This window comes from Thunnus maccoyii, chromosome 12 (assembly GCF_910596095.1).
Source record: "Thunnus maccoyii chromosome 12, fThuMac1.1, whole genome shotgun sequence".
Taxonomy (NCBI): Eukaryota; Metazoa; Chordata; class Actinopteri; order Scombriformes; family Scombridae; genus Thunnus; species Thunnus maccoyii.
Window position 1 is genome coordinate 5,740,452 of NC_056544.1, and position 20,964 is coordinate 5,761,415.

At 38.5% G+C, this 20,964-nt stretch overlaps 2 protein-coding genes across 2 annotated transcripts; both read left to right on the plus strand.

Moving 5' to 3' along the window:
* The first annotated feature begins 455 nt into the window (after positions 1-455).
* On the plus strand, positions 456-13,794 carry LOC121909431 (neuropilin and tolloid-like protein 1). Its single transcript, XM_042429983.1, has 10 exons — positions 456-855; positions 1,120-1,185; positions 2,106-2,240; positions 2,350-2,598; positions 8,206-8,247; positions 8,469-8,596; positions 9,414-9,642; positions 10,244-10,357; positions 10,464-10,608; positions 12,105-13,794. Exons 1-10 carry the CDS (start codon positions 828-830, stop codon positions 12,637-12,639), a joined length of 1,671 nt encoding a protein of 556 aa, XP_042285917.1. The 5' UTR covers positions 456-827; the 3' UTR covers positions 12,640-13,794.
* A 1,124-nt stretch (positions 13,795-14,918) lies between these two features.
* Positions 14,919-17,837, plus strand: atpsckmt (fATP synthase c subunit lysine N-methyltransferase). The gene is made up of 4 exons (XM_042429025.1): positions 14,919-15,352; positions 16,263-16,400; positions 16,675-16,725; positions 17,161-17,837. The coding sequence occupies exons 1-4, from the start codon at positions 15,077-15,079 to the stop codon at positions 17,380-17,382; spliced, it is 687 nt and encodes a 228-aa protein (XP_042284959.1). The 5' UTR covers positions 14,919-15,076; the 3' UTR covers positions 17,383-17,837.
* The last annotated feature ends 3,127 nt before the right edge of the window (positions 17,838-20,964 follow it).

Genomic DNA, 20,964 nt, shown 5'->3' on the forward strand with positions numbered 1-20,964 from the left:
TTGCAGATTAGGAATTTATATGCAAAACATGTAAACAACTATAGCTCACCGCTAATGCTGCCAAACAGCATATAAAGTAATTCAAATTGGCTCCAGCTCAACAAGATACAAGATTAAAATCCTGCTTACATGTTTATGCATCAGTAATAAAAAAAAATATGATGAATAATAATATAACACCGACATGATTCTGCTGAATAATAAGTACGTAAATTTTTATGATAATACTCTTGTATTTTGACTTAATTAAATGGGAAAGAATACTTTTTCCTCCACTGGAGCACAGTTCAAATGATAAGAATGCATTCTTACTTATAACTAATATATAATAAAAAATAATTAAAATGCATTTTGAACACATCTGATTTTATTGAATTGTGTAGCTCACTGAAGGGCGAATATTCAGGCACTATAATTGAATGATGCACACACACACACACAAACACACGCACACACACACACACACACACACACAGACACACACACACTCACAGCAGGGTAGTTGTCGTTTATCGGCACTCTTCTGCAGCGGGTGCAGCTTTGTCAGTGACCGAGTCTTCTGAGAGGATTAATGCAGACTAAAGGTGGAGCAAAAATGTGAAGGTTTGTGGTGGACGGGAGTGTAATCCTTTGAGCTCTCAGAGAGACAGACAGAGATGGAAATGACGAACTCTTTGCTGTCGGACTTGGTGCATTTTGGGAAAGAACTGATGGGCTGAAGAATACATTTTCCCCACTAATGGGAGCTGGGAATGGACGGCTCCGTTTAGTCCAGACTATTTAATGGCAATACTGGAGACAGAGCTACTCATCCTCAGGGAACAGAAATGGTGCACAAACTTCTGCTGCCCATCGGTAAGTTTACAACTGAAAACATGTTTCATAATCTACTCAGATCTGTTTTGAAGATCAAGTTGTTAAATGTGTGTATATACAGTGTATCTTTATAACCCTATAGTGTACTGGTCGTCCACATGTCGTGTTTATGTGCTTCTTTCTGTGTTGCGTTTGTTGGTATTTTATCAGTCTACCGTTTTAGGATTTTTCAAAAGAAGTTTAAGCAGATTTGTGACAAATAGCAAAAAACATAATCTTTAATTTTCTCTTCTCTTCTCTCAGCTTTAGCAGCAATCCTCATCTCACCTGAGCCGTCAGGTGCCACAGCCACCAAAACAAAAACTCAAGGTATCATCCTGAGATATTGTACTTCACTCTTCATTAACCATGTAAAGGATTTGGTTATTTTCTGTTACAGAGAACACTGAATAGGAGGACTTTTTTGTTTGTTTGTTTAATCATAATTTTTTTCACACAAATCATTTTGATTTTGAGAAGAAATGATCAAAAAGTGTATACCAGGCCTTACCTGTAAAACTCACTGAAATGTGGTTCAGGTTAGAGCTAAAACGATTAGTCGATTAATGGATTAGTTCTATTTTGATAATTACTTAATTGCTGAAATCATATATTGCAGAAAAATGCCAAAAATTTACTCATTTCAGCTTCTCAAATGTGAGGATTTATGGTTTTTCCTTTTTGATATATCATTATAAATTGAACATCTTTGTATTTTGGACTAGACAAAACAAATAATTTGCAGATGGCCCCTTGAAAATTGAAAAGTTTTCACTGCTTTCTGGCATTTTGTATAGTAAATACTCATCGAGTCATTAAAAAAATCAATAGATCATTCAATAATGAAAATAAATGAATAAATAATCTAGAATCTTATCTGGAGTTCTATTATTCTGTGATGTATCAAACCAGATCAAACCTTAACCTCATCTTCTAACATAAGTCAAAGCTACTGGGCAAAAAGTTGGACATACTGTCTCATATTCAGCTGTATACGTTCACAATGTCAAATGATTTTCAATAACAAAAGTAAAGATAACTTGCTCAACATACATAAAAAGCCACAAGATCAGTTATTTTCTAAGGATACCTACCAGAAAATTATATGATTTATACAACAACAAATCTACACTTTCCACTGCATTTTCCAACTTTCCAACTAAAATGATGAAATGAAAAATACAAACAGCTTTCCAACTTGTGCTGAGCTTGACACTTTCATCAGTCTGTCTGTGTGTCTGTGGTACCAGTGAAGAACAACTCAGGTGTGACACCAGCTGGGCAGTGTGGGACCTGGGTAAAGGAGCCCGATGGAGGGTATTTCACCTCACCCAACTACCCTGAGAAATACCCAGCTGAGAGGGAATGTGTGTACATTATAGAAGGTGAGGCTTTCATCTTGACCTTTTTATACTCTCAGTCACTCTCCACTCCTTCTGCTTCACCCCCTCTACTTTTCTCTCACCTGCTCTCAACCTCTCATCCTCTTCCCAGCCTCTCCCCGCCAGTGCATCGACTTGTTTTTCGATGAGAAGTATTCCATCGAGCCATCCTGGGAGTGTAAGTTTGACCACATTGAGGTCCGCGATGGGCCCTTTGGTTTCTCGCCCATCATCGGCCGATACTGTGGGCAGGAAAGCCCCGCATATGTCCGCTCCAGTGGGAGGTACCTGTACATCAAGTTTGTGGCTGATGGAGAACTGGAGGCCACTGGTTTCTCTGCCCGGTATAACTTCACACAAGGTTAGTGATGCATGATACGGTGTGTCAAACCATCTAAAAAGCACTGTGAACTTGAATTCTGAACTTAATGGAGGAGGGCTGTGTTTTATCACACGGTGCTAATATTCATGTGAAGACAGCTTTAAAACTGCTCTAATAAATATTTTTATATTAACAATGGATCAAATGGCCACATGTAATATGAAAGGGTGGCTTGTAGTAACAAACACCCATAAAATTATCACCCAACTCCTCAGTTCCTCTCAGCTACGGAGCATTTTAGTGTCTTTTACAGCTTATCCCTTTAATGTTTTGGTTCAGCCTCAACCTTGTTTCCAGCAGAGACAGGCAAATTTTTCTTTAGTAAAAAAGTTCTGATAAGTCAGTTGTACGCCACCTGCCCAGCACCAAACAGCAGACAGAAACAGGTAGCATTTAGCATTTAGCATCTAGTCAGATATTTCCTTCAGGAGTTGGTGGAGACCAAAGCAGAGCTAAAGGAGAGTGAATATTGGACTTACAATCATGCAGTGGCCATATACATTATATAAACCAAATGAATGACAATTGCTCTGTATCTGCTGTCCTGTGAAAATCATGTATCTCCAAAACATCAACTTTTCACAAGTTAAGCAAAATAGCTATTTGACATTTTTCAACTAAATGGTTTTTTTATTTATTTATGAAGACGAAGGAGAATTTCTCAAACCATTAAGTAACACTTGATCTCTCAGTTTATTTGATTTTTTTTAAATTACCAAATTTGGAGATATTTGGAGATAATTGTTATTTAGTTTCATTTTAGTCTCATGGGTAAATAGAGGATGCTAGACATGCTTGCTCACCTCTCACTATGGCAAAAAAGTGGAAAATACAGATGACAAGTTTATTCATGTTTCACATAATTTTGCATTTCTGCTGTATTGTTGTTCTCATATGTTCATACGATGTTGAGGGTATTACTACACCTCTAAGCCTTCAACTGCTTTCCTTTGCATTCTCTCCCACTATCCACTACCCTGCTGTGAGTTTGACATTGTCGGCTGCCACATGTCAAAACAATACCTCTCTCCCTGGTCATATAGGCCAATTAAAACACACATTATCACACATTTGCAAGCACACTGGACACTTACATTTCAAATCACACAATGTAATATCAATATACATATAGCAAATACACCACTGCTGTAACTGTAAGTCAACATCTTTCAGAATTTGAACTTTTAAAGGGAAAGACAGAATAGGGTGTGTGAGTTATGATTTTTTTTCTCAAGCCACAGAAAAGGCTTGTAATCCTTAAACTCCATTAAATGATCTGTGGCAATGTACAATACAACCTACTGCTTTGTTGTTGTCAAAAAAAAGTTGCATATTGCAACTTTAATAGTGGTCTGGTTGCATGCTGCTGGGGACGTTCTCTCATTTCCATTTGCAGTGCAGGCACACCAGCTGCAGCTGACGAGGGAAGAGGAGGGCAACATTTCTTCAAACACACGCATACACACACACACACACACACACACACACACACACACACACACACACACACACACACACACACACACAGACACACATAGGCACTTGTTCCCTCAGTCACACACACAAGAGTTAATGAAAGCTTGTCTTCAGGGGAATACAGCTTGTCAGTGCTGAGCCGTGGTAGCAGCTTAAGGGAGTCTGAGGCCGAGGCTTTATTAACAGCAGATTTTATAGGCCACCTACACTGACGAGGGGCAGAGATTAATCTGCATCCCCCTGTCCCGCCATCCTGCCACATTTCTTTCTTTCTTAACATGATTTGGTATCCCTATATTATCTTTGTATTCCTCAAGGGATGTTCCAGTTTCAGACTCTAAACTAAACTAACTAAATTCTTACGAGTCCATCCCACACACACTAGTTGTGAAGTTGCTGGGGGACTGAGGATGTCTGCCAGTGCATCTTGTCGCTCAGAGCTATTTTTCAGAATTCATTCATTATTGGCATTCTATATAATTTCACAGCATTTTACCCTAGAGTCACCTAACTATCCCAGTGTTAGCAACTTATTAAGCATACTCTGCAACAGACTATGAACCATGCTACAAACTATCCCTTTAAGAAGATACTTTTCATTATTGGCAGATCAGGAGAAGCTGTTTTCTGTCTGTTTACATCAGATGTAATGAGTCTCTCATGCCAAATGCTAATCTCCTGTCTAATTCCACTTATTGTGGATAGCAGGAGAGAATTAATCCGCTCACATGCACACATACCCACACAACATTTTCCAAACCTTGTATTTTTAATTAAACACTTCATAGGCTGAGACTTAACCTTTAAATTAAATTTAATATTTTCGTCGTCGTCAATAAATCCTTTGAAAAGACCAAAACAAGCCACATGTTATTTTGTCTCTCAGTGCTTGTCGATGTGCCCATTTGTTCCTACTGAAGCTAAATATTTAAAAACGGGTCAAAAATATATATTTTAATTTTGAAAAAAAGGCTATAAAGTTTTCTTCAACCACCTTTTTTACAGTTGTGTGTAAGTAAAACCACATTTTAAAGGGGACCTATTATGCTCATTTCCATCTCTTAAGTTTTATTCTGGGATCTCAACTAGAGTAGCTTTGCATGATTCACAGTTCAAAAAAAATCCTTATTTATCTTATACTGACCATTTAGCTCAGCCTCTGTCTGAAACAGGCCATTTTAGCTCCTGTTTCTTTAAGACCCCCCTCCCGATGACCTCAACTCTGTTCTGATTCTGGTTAACTTCTGGAAGCTGCGTCACGGCTGACGTCCACCAGCTCTGAAGGCTACGTAAACAAACTATAGTATCAGGATTTCACTTCTTTTTCTCCTTCTTTACTCCTTTACTGTGACATGACTGTGTAAGTTACGCGTGGGAAATGTGCTAAAGTGCCAACTGAAGCGGAAAACGTCTGCTGTTAGGAAATAACAAAGGTAACATAGTGAGTAAAATGTTATTCTGCTGTCACCAAACGAGTGTATAGTATCTCCCTGCACTGTCCGTGCTGTGCCTGGAAAAGATGACCATATAAAGAAATCTGTGACAAGCTGACGTCAGCTCATCTCGAAACTAGAATAAAATATTGGAAACTGAACATTTAGCGCAGTCTGAAGCCTGAGCTTTTTGCTCAGAAGGATTACTTTTATATACGTTTACCTCATTATTTGAAACTTTGGCCTCATTTAATATGAACATCTGACATTGTAACATCATATGACTGAAAATAAGGAAAAGCATAATAGGTCCCCTTTAAGTTTTCATAATTTAGAAAATGACTCACTATCATTAATTAACAGACACTGACTAGACAACCTTAAAGTAAGGAGTTAACATTAGCTGCAACACCGCTGGAACTATGATGATGATCTTGCAGCTAGATTGTGATGCTGACTTTGCTTACACTATACCAGAATGTTTGTAGTTCCATTTTTGCAGAAAGGCACATCATTTTAGCTATGCACTGATTAGCATGTCTCCCTGTATTTCAGTAAATTGACATACATAGTCAATATATTCATACACAGAAATGTTGGGAGAAGATCATAAAATAGCTTATCTTTTTCATTGACAGCCATAACTTGAGTGTTTAGTAATGCTGATTCATTTGCACCATTGATTATTCCATCAAACCCTCTTTAAAGAGTACATGTTGCATTTATTCATGTTGCAGTGGTGATTGCATGTGAGTTCTGAGTCAAGGATAGTCTGTTGACTCTTGGCAAACTTTGCTTATTCCAGTGTGTCTAACTGTTATTAGTTTTTGCTGTTGACAGCAATGGAAAGTGGAAAATTCAAGTATACAATAATCAATGAACATAATTATTTTTATTTTATTCCACATTAGTCAAGTGAAAATATATATATATGTTGTATCAATCAATACATTTTCAGGACTGAACGATATTAGGAGAGGATTTACATGAACCATCCAATATCTTGCCTTCATCTATTTTTTTTTACATATAGGGTCTCATATATACTATACCCTCATATAGGGTATAAAGCCTCTGGGAATACATTGTTGCACCACACACACACACACACACACACACGCACAAACACACACACACATACACACACACCCACATAGGAATGAATGTGAATAATCTGGCCAAGCCTGAAGCAGAAACGAGTAAGGAACATGAGAGGATTAATAAGAGTCCTTGTTGATTTGAGCCTCAGTTGAGTTCATCACCTGCTCTTCTTATATCACAACCTCAGACAAATGTGTAGCATTACCAACATCAGCGATAATGAAATATTTTTTACAATGCGCGAAACTTTTATTTTTTAAAATAAATTTTATAGCTGTATTTAATCAAAGTACGGATTTTCCCACAAACAATATGAAAACGGCTGCAGATTTGACATTTTTATCACCAGGTTGTCACTGCTGGTGGAGCCTAATCTGTCCTGAACTAAGCTGGTATATCAGGATTTATAATCCACCTACCAAGTAGATTCATCAGCACAAAGGTTTAGGACACAATATCTTTTTCCTCTCTGATGCTAAGTGTGTTTTTTTCTTTTTTGATGAAGGGCATGAGGGTTTCAGGGGACTTTAAATGAGGGCAGGCAGAGGGAATGTGCTGGTACACAGATTATGTAAGCCTCAGCTATCTGTGTTTTTATTTTGTTTTGCAATATGTATATTTTTTATTCTTTGTACTTACTAAAAATCTAGGGTCATATATATTATTTTAATCGTCACCCTTTTCAAAGACAAAATGTGCCTCTTTTTAAATGTGTTAAATATGGCATGCACACTTTTAAAAAATTTGTGCAGATGAGATATTTTGTACTTATATTGTTATATTTTCTTGGTGAATCACTCCTGTAAATATCACCGAATATATTTTGAGCATATACTGTAAAATATACATTATGTCTACAGTGTGCTCTGTAAGTATGGTTACATTACATGCACATACTACATCTATCTATTTTCTTTTTACCAGTGTTTGCATATGTGAAACACATACAACTTGTTCCTAAAGTCCCCCTCCACTTAAAAACGTCTTTTGCTTCCTGTTCCTTCAGTTGGATGTATGAGCTTCACTGTGCAGAATGATGTATGTACACAGTTTGTTTTCACATTAGCCTGTTGAAAGTGGAAAATTTTCTCTGCTCACCTTAAATCTGAGTTTAGAGGGTGTGCCTATGTGCATGCTTTGTGACATCACAAGTAGTTTGATAGCCAATAGTGGTCCAGTTTGTGACTTACACAAGTGTGATTTGGAAACTTGAAGCCTCCAGTTTAAATACAATGACAAATTGAGCTTTAGGGTGTTCTAGGAGACATCTATAGTTCAACTTATATATAATATTCATAGACTCATCATTCAATCATTTAAAGCTGATTATTTTATATTTCTTAAAACATTTCTGGAATGGATCTTTAGTTATACACTATGTGAAATATTTTTCTTTTCCATGGAGGTTTGACACTGTTCCAGTGTGGGGCCCAAACACCCTGGGACTGTTAATAAGGACCTATTACCTAACCCACCATGAAAAATCCTGTAGCCTATTTTGAATTACGACCCCAACTTGAGTTAAGACTTTTGTAAATATTACATAAATATATTTGTCTCTGTCTTCTGCTTTTAGATCCTGAGTTCAAAGAGCTTGGGGAACTGCCAGCACTGCCATGTGAGTATTTAAATTATGTGATCATGACACAACATAATATCATACAAAGCAGTTCAGGAATTGGTTGAAAAAAATACACGAACATCCTTATAGAGCATAAGTTGTTAAATTAAATGATTATGCTTCAACAGAATAAATTGACTACAAGGTAGTAAAGTTTTATGGTCCCTGAACTAGCAATACGTTAAACAGTTACAGAAAACTGCTGCTGTTCTTCACAGTTTGTGACTTTGAGCTGAGTGGTCCGGAGGGTTTTGTGGAATCAGCGCAGATAGCCAGAGAGAGCCGGGCACTGCAGACTGAAGCTGTGGACTGCAGGTGGTACATCAGGGCTCCACCAAGAGCTAAGGTCTGTATACGTCATACTGTTGTTGATCCACCTGTTTGCTGGTGGTGTTACTTGTAGTTGTTTGTCAGTTGTGGTTGGCTTTTTGGTGCATGGAATGACTTTGACTTTCAAACACATCCCTTTTGAAAGTACTAAGCCAAATGATTTAATGCTAGTATATCCCTCTCACAACAACCTAACAACATCTTACACTTAGCTACAACATCTCTAAAATATAAAAACATAGGGTCATTGGATAATTTATTGCCAAAGACTCTATGTTTGCACAATGTAATTTTTTCTTATAAAAAAAACATGTTACACTCACTTTTTTACAAAAGAAACAAAGAAAAATGTCAGGGTTTTTTCCCGCCTTTTTTACCTGCTTGCTGAAAACATTTAGCCCAGTGCTATACTTCTATCATTTATTGTGTTACTGCATTTTTTCTCCTTCTCAAAAATTGCTGAGTTCCAAAGATTTTAGATTATCCATTCAGCTTTAAAGCTGCTACAAGTTCTCATTTTCTCATCTGACAGGTAACCCAGTGGCCTACAAACAGGCAATAGTAATGTCAGCTAAAGTGTTAGCATGAGTCATAAAGCTAATGATTTGGCGGCGATAGTTTTGGCGTCTATGTATAACTTTGCTGAATTAGTGTAGGTCACTTGGCACTTTGTTACAAAAACATGATATATTCTTTTAAAAAATCAAATAAAATAGAAATTTCTTAATAAGCAGAAAGAAAAACAAAGTATGAAGGATGAGCCAGGAGGAGTAAATGTCATCACACCCTTATCTATTCACTGTACTTTAACTCATCCTTTCATGCCCCCGCAGATCTACTTGCGTTTTCTGGAGTATGAGATGCACAACTCAAATGAGTGCAAGCGTAACTTTGTTGCCATCTACGACGGCAGCAGTTCAGTTGAGCACTTGAAGAATAAGTTCTGCTCCACGGTGGCCAACGACGTCATGCTGGTGTCCTCTGTGGGTGTGGTGAGGATGTGGGCAGACGAGGGAAGCAGGAAGAGCAGATTCAAGATCCTCTTCACAACCTTCCTTGAACGTGAGTGAATCGCTGTCGATTTCTGTTCCATTTACCTGACTGAAAGTGAACTCTCTTTAACAGGAGTGTATCAAGTGTGGAATAAACAAAAATAAAATGATAGTACCTCCTATTATTTCCTTCTCTTTTATTATTTATGGCTACCATATTGGCACGAAACATCATTCAACATTTTTGAAAATGAGTTATTTAGAGAAGGTGTATTAATCAAAATAAGAAAAATACGAGGACGTTCACTGGGCATGGCTTCTGATATGTTGGCCAGTGCTCATTTTAAAAGATAAGTTCAGGGAGAATTATTAGTCAACAGAGCTGCTTCATACTACTGTAGTGGGTTTTTTTTATTAAATTAAGAATGTTGGAATCAAAATATCAAAATTTAAGATGAACCATTTCGATTAAATTATACTTTAAAGCTGTATGATTATGTTTAATGTGAAAGCAGTCACTTGTAGTAATGAACCCATGGAGAATTATTTACCTACTCTGCAGTTTCCCTCAGCTTTACAGAGCATTTTAGCCTCTTTTACCTCATTGTTTTGGTTTCCCTCCACTCTCATGTACCTAATTTCCAGCCTGACTCTTGCCTTTTGTTTTTCAGCTCCATGTGATGGAGACACTTTCTTTTGCCATAGCAACATGTGCATCAATCAGACTCTGGTCTGCAACGGTATCCAGAACTGTGTTTACCCATGGGATGAGAATCACTGCAAAGGTACCCTGACACACAGGCTGAGAAACTCACCACCAGCAAGGTATTTCTAACTCATTGCCATGGCTGAACCTTAAGTCATTCTCTTCTATGTTGTCTCCCCAATTAGAGAAGAGGAAGGCCAGCATCCTGGACACTCTGGATCACACTAACCTCACCATCATTGGAGTAACCTGTGGCCTGGTTGTCATCCTGCTCATCATCTCGGTCATCATCCAGGTCAAACAACCTCGTAAGAAATACATCATCCGCAGGTTGGATCATCTAAAGTTCTCTTAAAATTAAATTCTTATCTAAACATTATTTAATACTTTGAATACCGTAGCAAACAGTACATTTTCATTGAGTTTCCCCTTCATACAGTAGAGTAAGATAGGAAAGAATGCATGATGGCAAGAGGGCCTGTGTGAGAAAAAAACAACATTGTTACGAGAAAATGGTGCTGGCCTTCAGTTTTTAATGCATCAGGTTTAGGGTCAGCTTCTGATATGTTCCAAAGTGAGGAAAAACTTAATTGAAGTCAGTAGGAAAATGCTAATTTTAACATTTGGCATGTAGTACTCAAGATGAAGACTGGAATTGTACCTCTTGCTAAACTCTGCACTAATCAATATTTTTTATAGAAAAAATGGATCAAATAACTATATCCCCCTTCTGACATGTACCTCTTTACATTAATCTGATGGTAATTTAGCATGTCAGTGTCATATCGGAATAAGCACCCTGGTCACTTTTACATAAAAGTCACAACAGGAATCTTAAGTCAGACCCAGTAAGATTTCTGTATCACTTTCAACACAACACAAGTCTGCAAGGAGAGAGATTAAATGTGTCTTGCCCCGCCTTCTAAGTAACTGTAATTGTTGTAATATATTTATTATCTCAATCTTCGTGGTACACAAAGAAAATACATCAGTTTAATGAACTATGATGCACTGTAAAAGAGCCAATTTTAAGTTGTTGAGGAAGTTGTTGGTGAGTAGATAGGAATGAAAGAGTCCCAGTTTAATGTCCTGCACTGTTGGATAATTAATCAAGGCTTTCATGACAAAATAAGTTTTGAAATCCATCAGTGATGCAGCCTGTGAAATCACATTTTTAACTTTTAACTAAAGGGTTATAGTGTAATACTGACTCTTACACAGAGAATTATAACTTGAGCCTGCAGAGTCCCTCGGTTTTATGGAGCTTTTTAGCTGTTTTTAGTTTTTATTTTTTTTGGTTTTGCAGGCCACAAACTTTGCTCTCATCATCTTCCTTTCCAGCAACAGCAGCATCTGTTTTCAGCAAAAAAAAAAAAAGCTCTGATAAGCCCACCGTATGCTAGCACCAAATAGCACATATCTGATTTGATAACTAGGTTTTATTCTGAACTCAGATACAGTAAAATGCTGTTGAACTCCAACCTTACTCTTACATAAATGTCAGTAAAAAGTAGTCTGTTATTAGAATTTGCAGTTTTTGATGAGCAATTTGTTAAAAATGATCTTAAAGTTCATTATTCTCAGTGATGCAGGCTTAAACAGCACATAATTGGCAAGTCTTTGTGTGAATATGGTGTTATTTTGGTAATTTTTCATAGTGATTGTGCTGATATATTTGTATATTATGTACATATTTCTCACTATCTGGGGTTCTGAAGTTAACTCTTAAATTTGTGGGTTTAAAATCAGTTTGAGAAGTGCTATTAGCTTTCCTGTGCATGTCTCTCTGAGCCTTATACATACTCTTCTTTCCTCTGTGTCCACAGAGATGACTTTGACCCTGCCCTCCTCCACCCCGGCTTTGAACCCCCTCACTACGAGCTCTGCACTCTGCGCCGTGCCCCGTCCGGCGACCTGACTGACGCCGCCCTGGCCGAGGACTTTGAGAAGTTCCACAAGCTCCGCCGCTCCTCCTCCAAATGCATTCATGACCACCACTGTGGCTCGCAGCAGGGAAGCATGCATGGCAGTGTCCACGGTAGCCGCAGCAACCTGAGCATGAGAGACGCCGATGCATCCGATGGGGGGGCACTTGTGCCACCGCTGCCACCGGTGATGGTGAGCCAGCAGTCGCCACGCCTCTCCCACCACATTACCCCAGCCGGCCGAAGGAGCATCCTGGTAATGAAGCATAGTTATTCTCAGGACGGGGCGGAGGGGTACAGAGCGGAGGAGGAGGATGATTTGATGATGGATGATGGTCCCACAACCAGCAGGCACCATATTCACCACCATCAGATGCACCACGGCACGACAGGGCTGGACCACACTGTCCACCGTACACTGTCTAATGACTTCTAATGTAAGGCAACATGCTAAGCAAAAAGTTGTTTATGAATCAAGACCTGAATGTATCTGCACTCAAATTGACTGAAGGAGTAAATAGGAGGGATAATGGTGATTTGATGAAGAGTAGCATAACCTCAGTTTTGATCTATTGAAGTTAACTCCTCCCCCCTTTTTAAACCCTTTTTTAAAATGACATTTTAGTTTAAATGACTAAAACTAAGATGATCTTTACAGCTCTTGTTAGACTGTTTCTTGGTCCCATATATTCCAAGTGAAATGCAAGTTTGACATTGTATGAGCAGAAATGGTGGAGTGGAGCTTGTGAAACATGTACCAGTGATTATAATAGTAATTCACCTCAGCCAAAGAGTTTAGAAGCAGGTGTGGCACATCTGCTATGATAATTTGATATACTCGGATGGATTTGCCAGGGAAGTGAACTTTTTGAGATAATCTCCACTCATTCAAACACTTCACACATCATTTTTTTCTTTTGTTCCTTGTTCAGCCTGACATTATAACTCTGGGGTAGAGTTTATTCATGAGTGCATCATATTTGAGGTCATTCTGTGAATGGATGATGTGTTGCTGTGTTTCCTATACAGTGTGCTTGGATATTAGTGGTGCACCACCAAAGAAAGAAAGTTATGTGACCACTGCTAGGTAAATGCTAGACTTAATTTATTTTACATATAATTTATGCCAGTTTCACCAAAATATAATCAAACTGAGAATTATTAATTTTCCTTCTACATATTATCCACCAAGAGATTTTTCTTGTGTACTGCTCCACAATTAAATCGGAAGAAAAAATAAACCAGATATTAGCAAAAACAGCATAAAATGGAAACGCTAAATACTGTCATCATACTATTCAGTACAACAAAGAAAAAAATGTTTTGTGAAAACACTGTTTTTAAAATATAGGATAGAGGGCTTGAAAGGTGTCACACTATTTTGAAGCATATCAAACTCTGAACGGAAAAGGAATCGTGGTGAAAACTGAAACTTATATATTCTGTTTGTGAATGGATACATTATTTTATCATTTGTTTTTGGTTATTTTTGGAAATATGTATTGGTGTTCATTTATGTGTGTTTGCTTTTCAATTCTTGGTTTGTCCTGTGCTGCACCATTTTTCTTTTGGCTGATTTATTTTCATTTTGTTGATAATATGCTGTGTCTATTTATTTATTCCATTAAATATAAACATTTTACCCTTTTCCTTTATTGTGCCTGACACCACGGCGCTATCATTTAATTTTGTGAGTGTGTTTGTATTTATTTGTACTAGCTTTTCATTTATTTTTATGTACTTGTCCAATAAGGCACTGGCAGGGAAAGAAGGCAGAGCACATGGCTTGAGAATAAATTGAAGAAAACAGACCAAATAAAGTCCTGGTCTGTAGTGATTCAGTCTCTGCACTGTTCAGTATTATGTCAGGGGTGTCCAGTAATCATCAGGACTTACTATTCAAAATAATTGCAATACATTCCAATACATTCAAGAGTAATTAAACAAAGCACTGAGGTCACATTCATTTGCGTTCCTGCTCACAAAGGCATTCTGGGTAACAAAAGAATGGACAAACTAGCAAAATAAGCAGTTAGAAAAGAAATTTTGACATCCATGTTAAACTTTCAAAATCAGAGGGAAAGGGCTCAGTGTGGAAAAATATCAATAAAGAGTGGCAACAACACTGGGATCAGGAGATAAGGGGGGAACATTTACATTTGATTCAAAACAGAGTAGGCAGTGTGAGAAACAGGGGGAGAAACAGAAAAGAGGAGGTAGTAATAACTAGATTAAGAATAGGACACAGCAATATATAGAGCACAGTTCAGTTATAGGGAAGCATCCAACCAAGGTGCTTGATCAGATACCTGAGAAGAACAGGACTGATGGAAGAAGCGTGACAATCCGGACACTGCAGGAGTCAACTAGATCCAGCAGATGGCAGTAATGCAACACTATGGATTCCAGCTGCCGTTAAACATCAGAGAAGAAGCACACATAACAAAAACAAAAAAAAATTGTTGCAGTGTTACAAACTCTTCACTCCTCACTTATTTGTATTTTTTTTTAACTGAAAGTCTACATTTTTCTATTTTTATTATTATTATTATTATTTTTACTTATCTGTATATATGTTTCTAACAGCAAAATCACAATACTCCTGTTAATTTATTTTTGTTGGTTTTTATTTCACACTGGCTTTGACAATGTAGACGTCTGTTTCCCATGCCAATAAAGCCCCAATGAATGGAAGAAGAAGACGAAGAAAAAACAGTGCGGAACCTTTGTGAGGTTATCCTTGTCATCCAGTCGGGCGTATAATAGCGTTGCAAAGGTCATTTTTGAGAATAGCGGTGGATACATGAGTGCAGTGTACTTTAACATTATTTCAGTTTATTCATGACAGCTTTACTTTGCGTAACGCCCGCATCATGTCCAAAGAGGAGTTTATCGTTCAGTCAGCAGCACAGAGTGACGGCGGCGGCGGCGGCAGCAGCAGCAGCGGACTCGGTCTGGTCGTCACTGGGCTGCTGGGCGGCGCGGTGGTCGCGCTGTACGCGGCTGCGGCACCGTTTGTCGCTCCTGCGCTGAGGAAAGTCTGCCTGCCGTTCGTCCCCGCGACCACTGAACAGGTGCACAACGTCTTCAAGGTGCTGGGAGCCAGAAAAGGGACTCTGGTTGACATTGGCAGTGGAGATGGGAGGATAGTAAGTGTTGTGTTGTGTCACCCTGTCGATAGAGACCTGGAAGTCATTTTAGTAGTGGGATTAACACACCATTCAGTCAGACCTTCATAAAGTGGTTTCTATTGAGTTCAGACTGAACATTCTTTCAGTTTATGACATAAATATTGATCAGATGTGTTTGTTTATAGATGTTCTTGCCTTTTTCTTTACATTTCTTTTCATTTAGCAATGTCTCCCAGTTTAATTTCCAAATTCATTCATATAATAGTAAACGGGTTAATCATCTTCCCTTCTGTTGATACAAAATGAAACACTGCCAGTCCTCCTTCAGATATCAGCTTGTACAGATATTGAACACCAAAGTAAACATTATCAAGAGCTTGATGTCTTTAGAATATTTTAAAAGGAAGCTGTCATCCCATTTAATTCATGATGTCCTCATTTAACTGTGGTTTATCACATTTCCTCCCTCTTTTCTCTTGTATTACACACCTTATTCTACTCTGCAGTACAGTATGTACTTCAAATATAGTCATTTTAGTGGCTCATTCTTTTGGGGTGGAAGAGTGGGTGAGTTCTCCTGTGTCTTGGTTCCAACCTGCCATGTAAGCAGTGTCCTCCAGCAAGACACTTTTTTTTGACTTTTGAATGTTTCTTTTTAATCTAAACTGTTCTCATCAAGTATGCAGATGATGATCTGCTTTGTGTCTTGATGTTTTCACATAACAATACATGGCTTCTTTATATATCTTAACTGATTTAAACTCTGTAGCAACCAATCTGTTTGACATCTTTTCTAGATGTGTGATGCAGAAACACGACAGAAAGTAACTTTAAAAAGTGTTACCAAACTTGCTTTACATCCAGCTGCTGCTAGAGTTGTTAATACATTGTTGAAACATTGTACTCTCTTCCTGTCCTCCTCTTGCAGGTGATAGCAGCAGCCAAGCATGGCTTTCAGGCATCAGGCTTTGAGCTGAATCCCTGGCTGGTGTGTTACTCCCGCTACAAGGCCTGGAGAGAGGGCGTCCACCGCTCCACCTCCTTCCACATCTCTGACTTGTGGAAGGTCAGTGATACCGAGCCTATTTTTATGAACTGAGGCGGATGATTTCAATACTGCAAACAATATCTTCTAGTCATTATAGACAAAATCAGGCATCACTTCGTATAAGAAAATGAAACATACAGGGATTCTTGGTAATGTGAAATGCATCACTCATGACAACAAGATATTGAGGTATTTTGCTAATCCTTATGTATCAACCTTCATCTCCAGCAGTGACTGGATACTAAGTGTCATTTCTCTGTCTAATTCTCAATATTTCTCAATCTGTTGCCAGGTCAGTTTTGCACAGTACTCCAATGTTGTCATTTTTGGAGTCCCTCAAATGGTGAGTTCTGCTGTTCGGCCAACAACATCTTTTTATTGAAAAGTTTTGTCATTTCATGTTCTTAGCATATCACATATGCAAAGCAGATTGTGTAATATGTGTGCTGTGTCTAAATATAATTCATAATCACACACAAGAATAATTTCACAACATTACTTCTGATTACCACCAAATCCTGTGAAAAGACCAAAACCAACAATGAACTGATCCTACTAAAACGTAGGATGCACAAATGCACTATTAACTCCTGCTTTAGTGAATGTTTGCTTAAAATTGACAGGATCAAATCATACAATAGATGCATGTATCACTGATAAATAGAACAAGAGCTGAAGACCTCCAGTATCACAACATCATCTGAAAGCATTATATTTGAATTTACTAAACAAAATTTCAGTATCATTGCTAATTGTTGCTGTCTGGCTGTATCTACAGATGGACCAGCTGGAGCTGAAGCTGGCAAGCGAGTTACCGAGCACAGCCAAGGTTGTGGCCTGCCGATTCCCCTTCCCCACCTGGGTCCCTGAACATACCGCCGGGGAGGGCATAGACACTGTCTGGTTGTACGATGCCAAGACATTTAAATCACACCTGCAACATGGAATGACAGGAAAAACGACATCAGAACATGGGGACGTGCCAGATTCACACACATAAATGCAGAAGCTAAAGTCTGGTTAACAGGTCTGGACCAGGACCAGGAGTGGACCTGAAGCATCTGAAAGTCCGATGTATTTTATTAAAATGCACCGCAAAAGTGCAACATCTCCGCACACGTCATTGTGCAAGTAGGAGGTTAAATATGGCAAACCATTGTAAGTGACTGACTCTAGCACCGGTTGTGATGAGCAGAGTCTCCTCCATGTCTGCAGACGTGGGCTGAATGATAGTACAGGCATCTCATATTTGACATGTGTTTTAAGAAGCTTAAATTCCTAATAGGAAGAAGAGGAACTGGCCATGAATGATTGCATAACTTGATTATGTCTTGGAAGTTGCAGTGCAAGTTGTATTGTTTATACCATGTATGAAATTAAATGATCCTTTCTAGACAGACAGGTGTTTCTAAGTGGCTGGTTTGTAACATTAAACACAGGAACTCCTGAACTATAGCTCTACTTTTGGCTTGTGTATTTATTAAACTCGCCCTCCACTCAAAAATGTTTTTTTCTTCTTGTTACTTCAGTTGGATGTTTGAGCTTCACCGTGCAGAATGACATATGTGCAGAGTTTGATACTAGAAGGCTGTTTTCACATTCATCTGCTGAAAGTGGAAAGTTTCTCTCTGCTCACTGAAAATCTGAGTTTATGGGGGCAGCCCATGGGCAAGTATGAATAGAAGAACAAAAGCTAAAAAAAATAAAAGCTGTATTGTTTATTAATAGCTGTTACAATTATTATGAGCAGTAGTTTTGTCAAGGAATTAGAGATCCCAGAGGGAGATCAATCACAGCCTCATGTTGAATCATGTCTTTTAGTAGAACATCAGTTGACCTTTTGACGCCACCATGTGGTGGCATTGTGGACTAATGTACAGTATCTTTGTATATTGTCCATTTCAGGAGAGGCGGTGGTATTGTATAAAACTACAGTAATGTGTGATAAATGTGTTAAAAGAGAAGCGTAATCACAGTTAAAATGCTTTAAGTATTACACATCACTGTGCAGGCAGGTACACATTTATGCAGTCCAACAGTGCTGTGGGGTCTTGTAGGAGAGATGAAATGCTGCTCCTACCAACGTATGCAGCCAGGTCCTGTAGCCAGCAGCCGACAGAATCATCCTTTAGCATTGCCAGTGTCCCACGGTGGCTGTCTGGATGGCAGTTTGCTGATCCCAAAACATGATTCTTCACCAGCTCCAGCACAGTGAGAATGGCCTGATGTTGAGGCTCTGGCTCAGGTGACAACAGCCATGCCATGCCACACTGTGTGCCCCTCAGCACAGACCTGAAACAGTCCACATCACCTCCGTGGTGATGTCTCTGGCCAGGGAGTTGTACATCTCCTCACGCTGTGTGTACAGCTCAGACACCAGCTGGATGGCTCTGGAAGTGCCAGGCTTCCTCCACTTCATCTCCATCTCTGTCCAGCAGATGTCCAACATGGCAAAAATTGCCAAGGCTGCAACGTAGCTACACTAAACCTCCCCACATGCACAATCATGGGCAGAGCTCAAGATAGTGCCGTCATCTCCCATGTTGATCTGTAAAAGAAGAGAACCATTTGTCAGCATGCTATAATAGACTGAATGAGTAGCAATACAAGGATAAGAATGATATATCTACCAATTTGTGTTTGCTATAGTATCAGTTATATCTGAATAGCTCACATACTGCCAATAAGCAAATATGGGTGAAATCTCTATTGACAGCTAAAACTGCACCTCTATATCCAAGATTCAAGATGTTTATTGTCACTCCAGTTATACAAGTACAATCATGTGAAACACTTTGGCTGGAAGGCTCCATTACAGAAAAACATCAAATAATATGTATAAAAAGACATATAAAATATAATAATAATAACAAAATACAGAAAGAACTAAAAAAAATATATAAATATTTACATATATTTTGAAAAATATATACATTTCATATGTATGTGTATATATATATATATATATATATATATATATATATATATATATATATATATATATATATATATATATATATATATATATATATATATATATATATATATATATACACACGTAGCTTTTAGATGAACATTCATCAATGCTCACAAAAAAAATCTCTATTGGTAAAATAAGCTTAAACCAGTTTAAAAAACACCAACATAAATCACACTGGTTTTAAAGATCAAATGTCTGTAAATTTGTTCTTTTAACAGAGGAAACATGTGGAGTCGCCTCCTCGTATCACCAGCATCCTCACCACCGGTACTTATGACAGGAGACTCCTCCTACCCCAGTCCTCCTCTTCATCTTTCTCCTCCTCTTCTTCCATCAGCACTCCTCCTACCCGCCCCCACCAGTCCACCTCCCACCCTCAGACTTCCCTCCACTACTCCACCTCCTCTTTTCTGCACAAGGACACCTCCCTGTCCCTCAGCTAACATTCCTCCCCCTCCCTCCCTTGCTCCCTTGCCTCCAGTATCCCCCCTATTCCACCAATCCCCTTCTCGTCTGCCCCTCACCGCAGAAGCGCTTTCGCTACATGTCCCCCTCCTGCCAGGACCCACATGCACACCTGCAGGCCCATTCTATCAGATATGGACATTTTAAAAGGTGCCTTGGTGAAGTTATCTTGCAAACAAACAAAAGTTATATTTACATTCTCGCCAAAATGCTTTGCATTTATCCCGTGTTGAAATATTCCTCATAACAAAATATGTTTTTCTTCTTGTTCTTACAGTTGGATGTTTGAGCTTCACTGTGTTGAATGATGTATGTGCAGAGTTTGATACTAGAACCTGTTCTCACATTCTGCTGATGGAGGAAAGTTTCTCTGTGTTCACCTTCAATCTGAGTTTAACGTGTACTAACAAGCATGATTTGTGACATCAAAACTAGTTTAGAGCCAATCGTGGTCCAATATGCAACTTACACGCGTGTGATGTGGAAACTTTAATCTTACAGTGTACTTACACCGAGAATGGACTTTACAGTGAAGGAGGAGACGCCTTGTATCCATCAGTTAAACTATTGAAATTAAAATTATTTGCATGTTAATAGGTTCTGGATTTTTCATTGAGGCAGAAGGAGATTAGTGTCAGCCAGATTGGTGGAGTCATTTTAAAAATTTCTAATGAAGTAATTCAACTTTTTATTAATGGTAAAACCATATCAGACACAGATTAGCATTCAAAAAGAGAATTTTTATGTCTTAAAATAAGTCTGGACGGGATCTTTAAACACTGCTTAAGAGACAATCATGATGTGATTACATACTCACAAATAGTTGGCCGCTGAGCAATTAACCTTATAAACTGAGCTTGTACAGATCTAGTTTTTACTGAATTGAGAGTAACAGTTTGAACCAGCAACAGACTTAAGTTACTACTGAACTAGAGACAGTCAGAATCAGCACCAATGCATTTGTTACTACCGTTGTCTAAAAATGAGCAAAATGCCCAGAACTTGAGCATAATATGTAAATGTGATTTCTTTTAATCAGTGTGTCTTTTTGTGTTTTGCAGGGGCCCGTATGTAGAGCAGGGGGGCTAAAACAGGAGTGGTTCACCAAACACTTCTCCTTCTGAGCACACATACACT

Bases quoted from the DNA above. Each gene is read 5' to 3' on its own strand.
- LOC121909431 (XM_042429983.1), top strand. From the start codon at position 828: ATGGTGCACAAACTTCTGCTGCCCATCG. The intron at 2,241-2,349 runs GTGAGGCTTTCA...TCCTCTTCCCAG, and splicing joins ATGTGTGTACATTATAGAAG to CCTCTCCCCGCCAGTGCATC. The intron at 10,609-12,104 runs GTTGGATCATCT...CTGTGTCCACAG, and splicing joins AAGAAATACATCATCCGCAG to AGATGACTTTGACCCTGCCC.
- atpsckmt (XM_042429025.1), top strand. From the start codon at position 15,077: ATGTCCAAAGAGGAGTTTATCGTTCAGTCAGCAGCACAGAGTGACGGC. The intron at 15,353-16,262 runs GTAAGTGTTGTG...CTCCTCTTGCAG, and splicing joins GCAGTGGAGATGGGAGGATA to GTGATAGCAGCAGCCAAGCA. The intron at 16,401-16,674 runs GTCAGTGATACC...ATCTGTTGCCAG, and splicing joins ACATCTCTGACTTGTGGAAG to GTCAGTTTTGCACAGTACTC.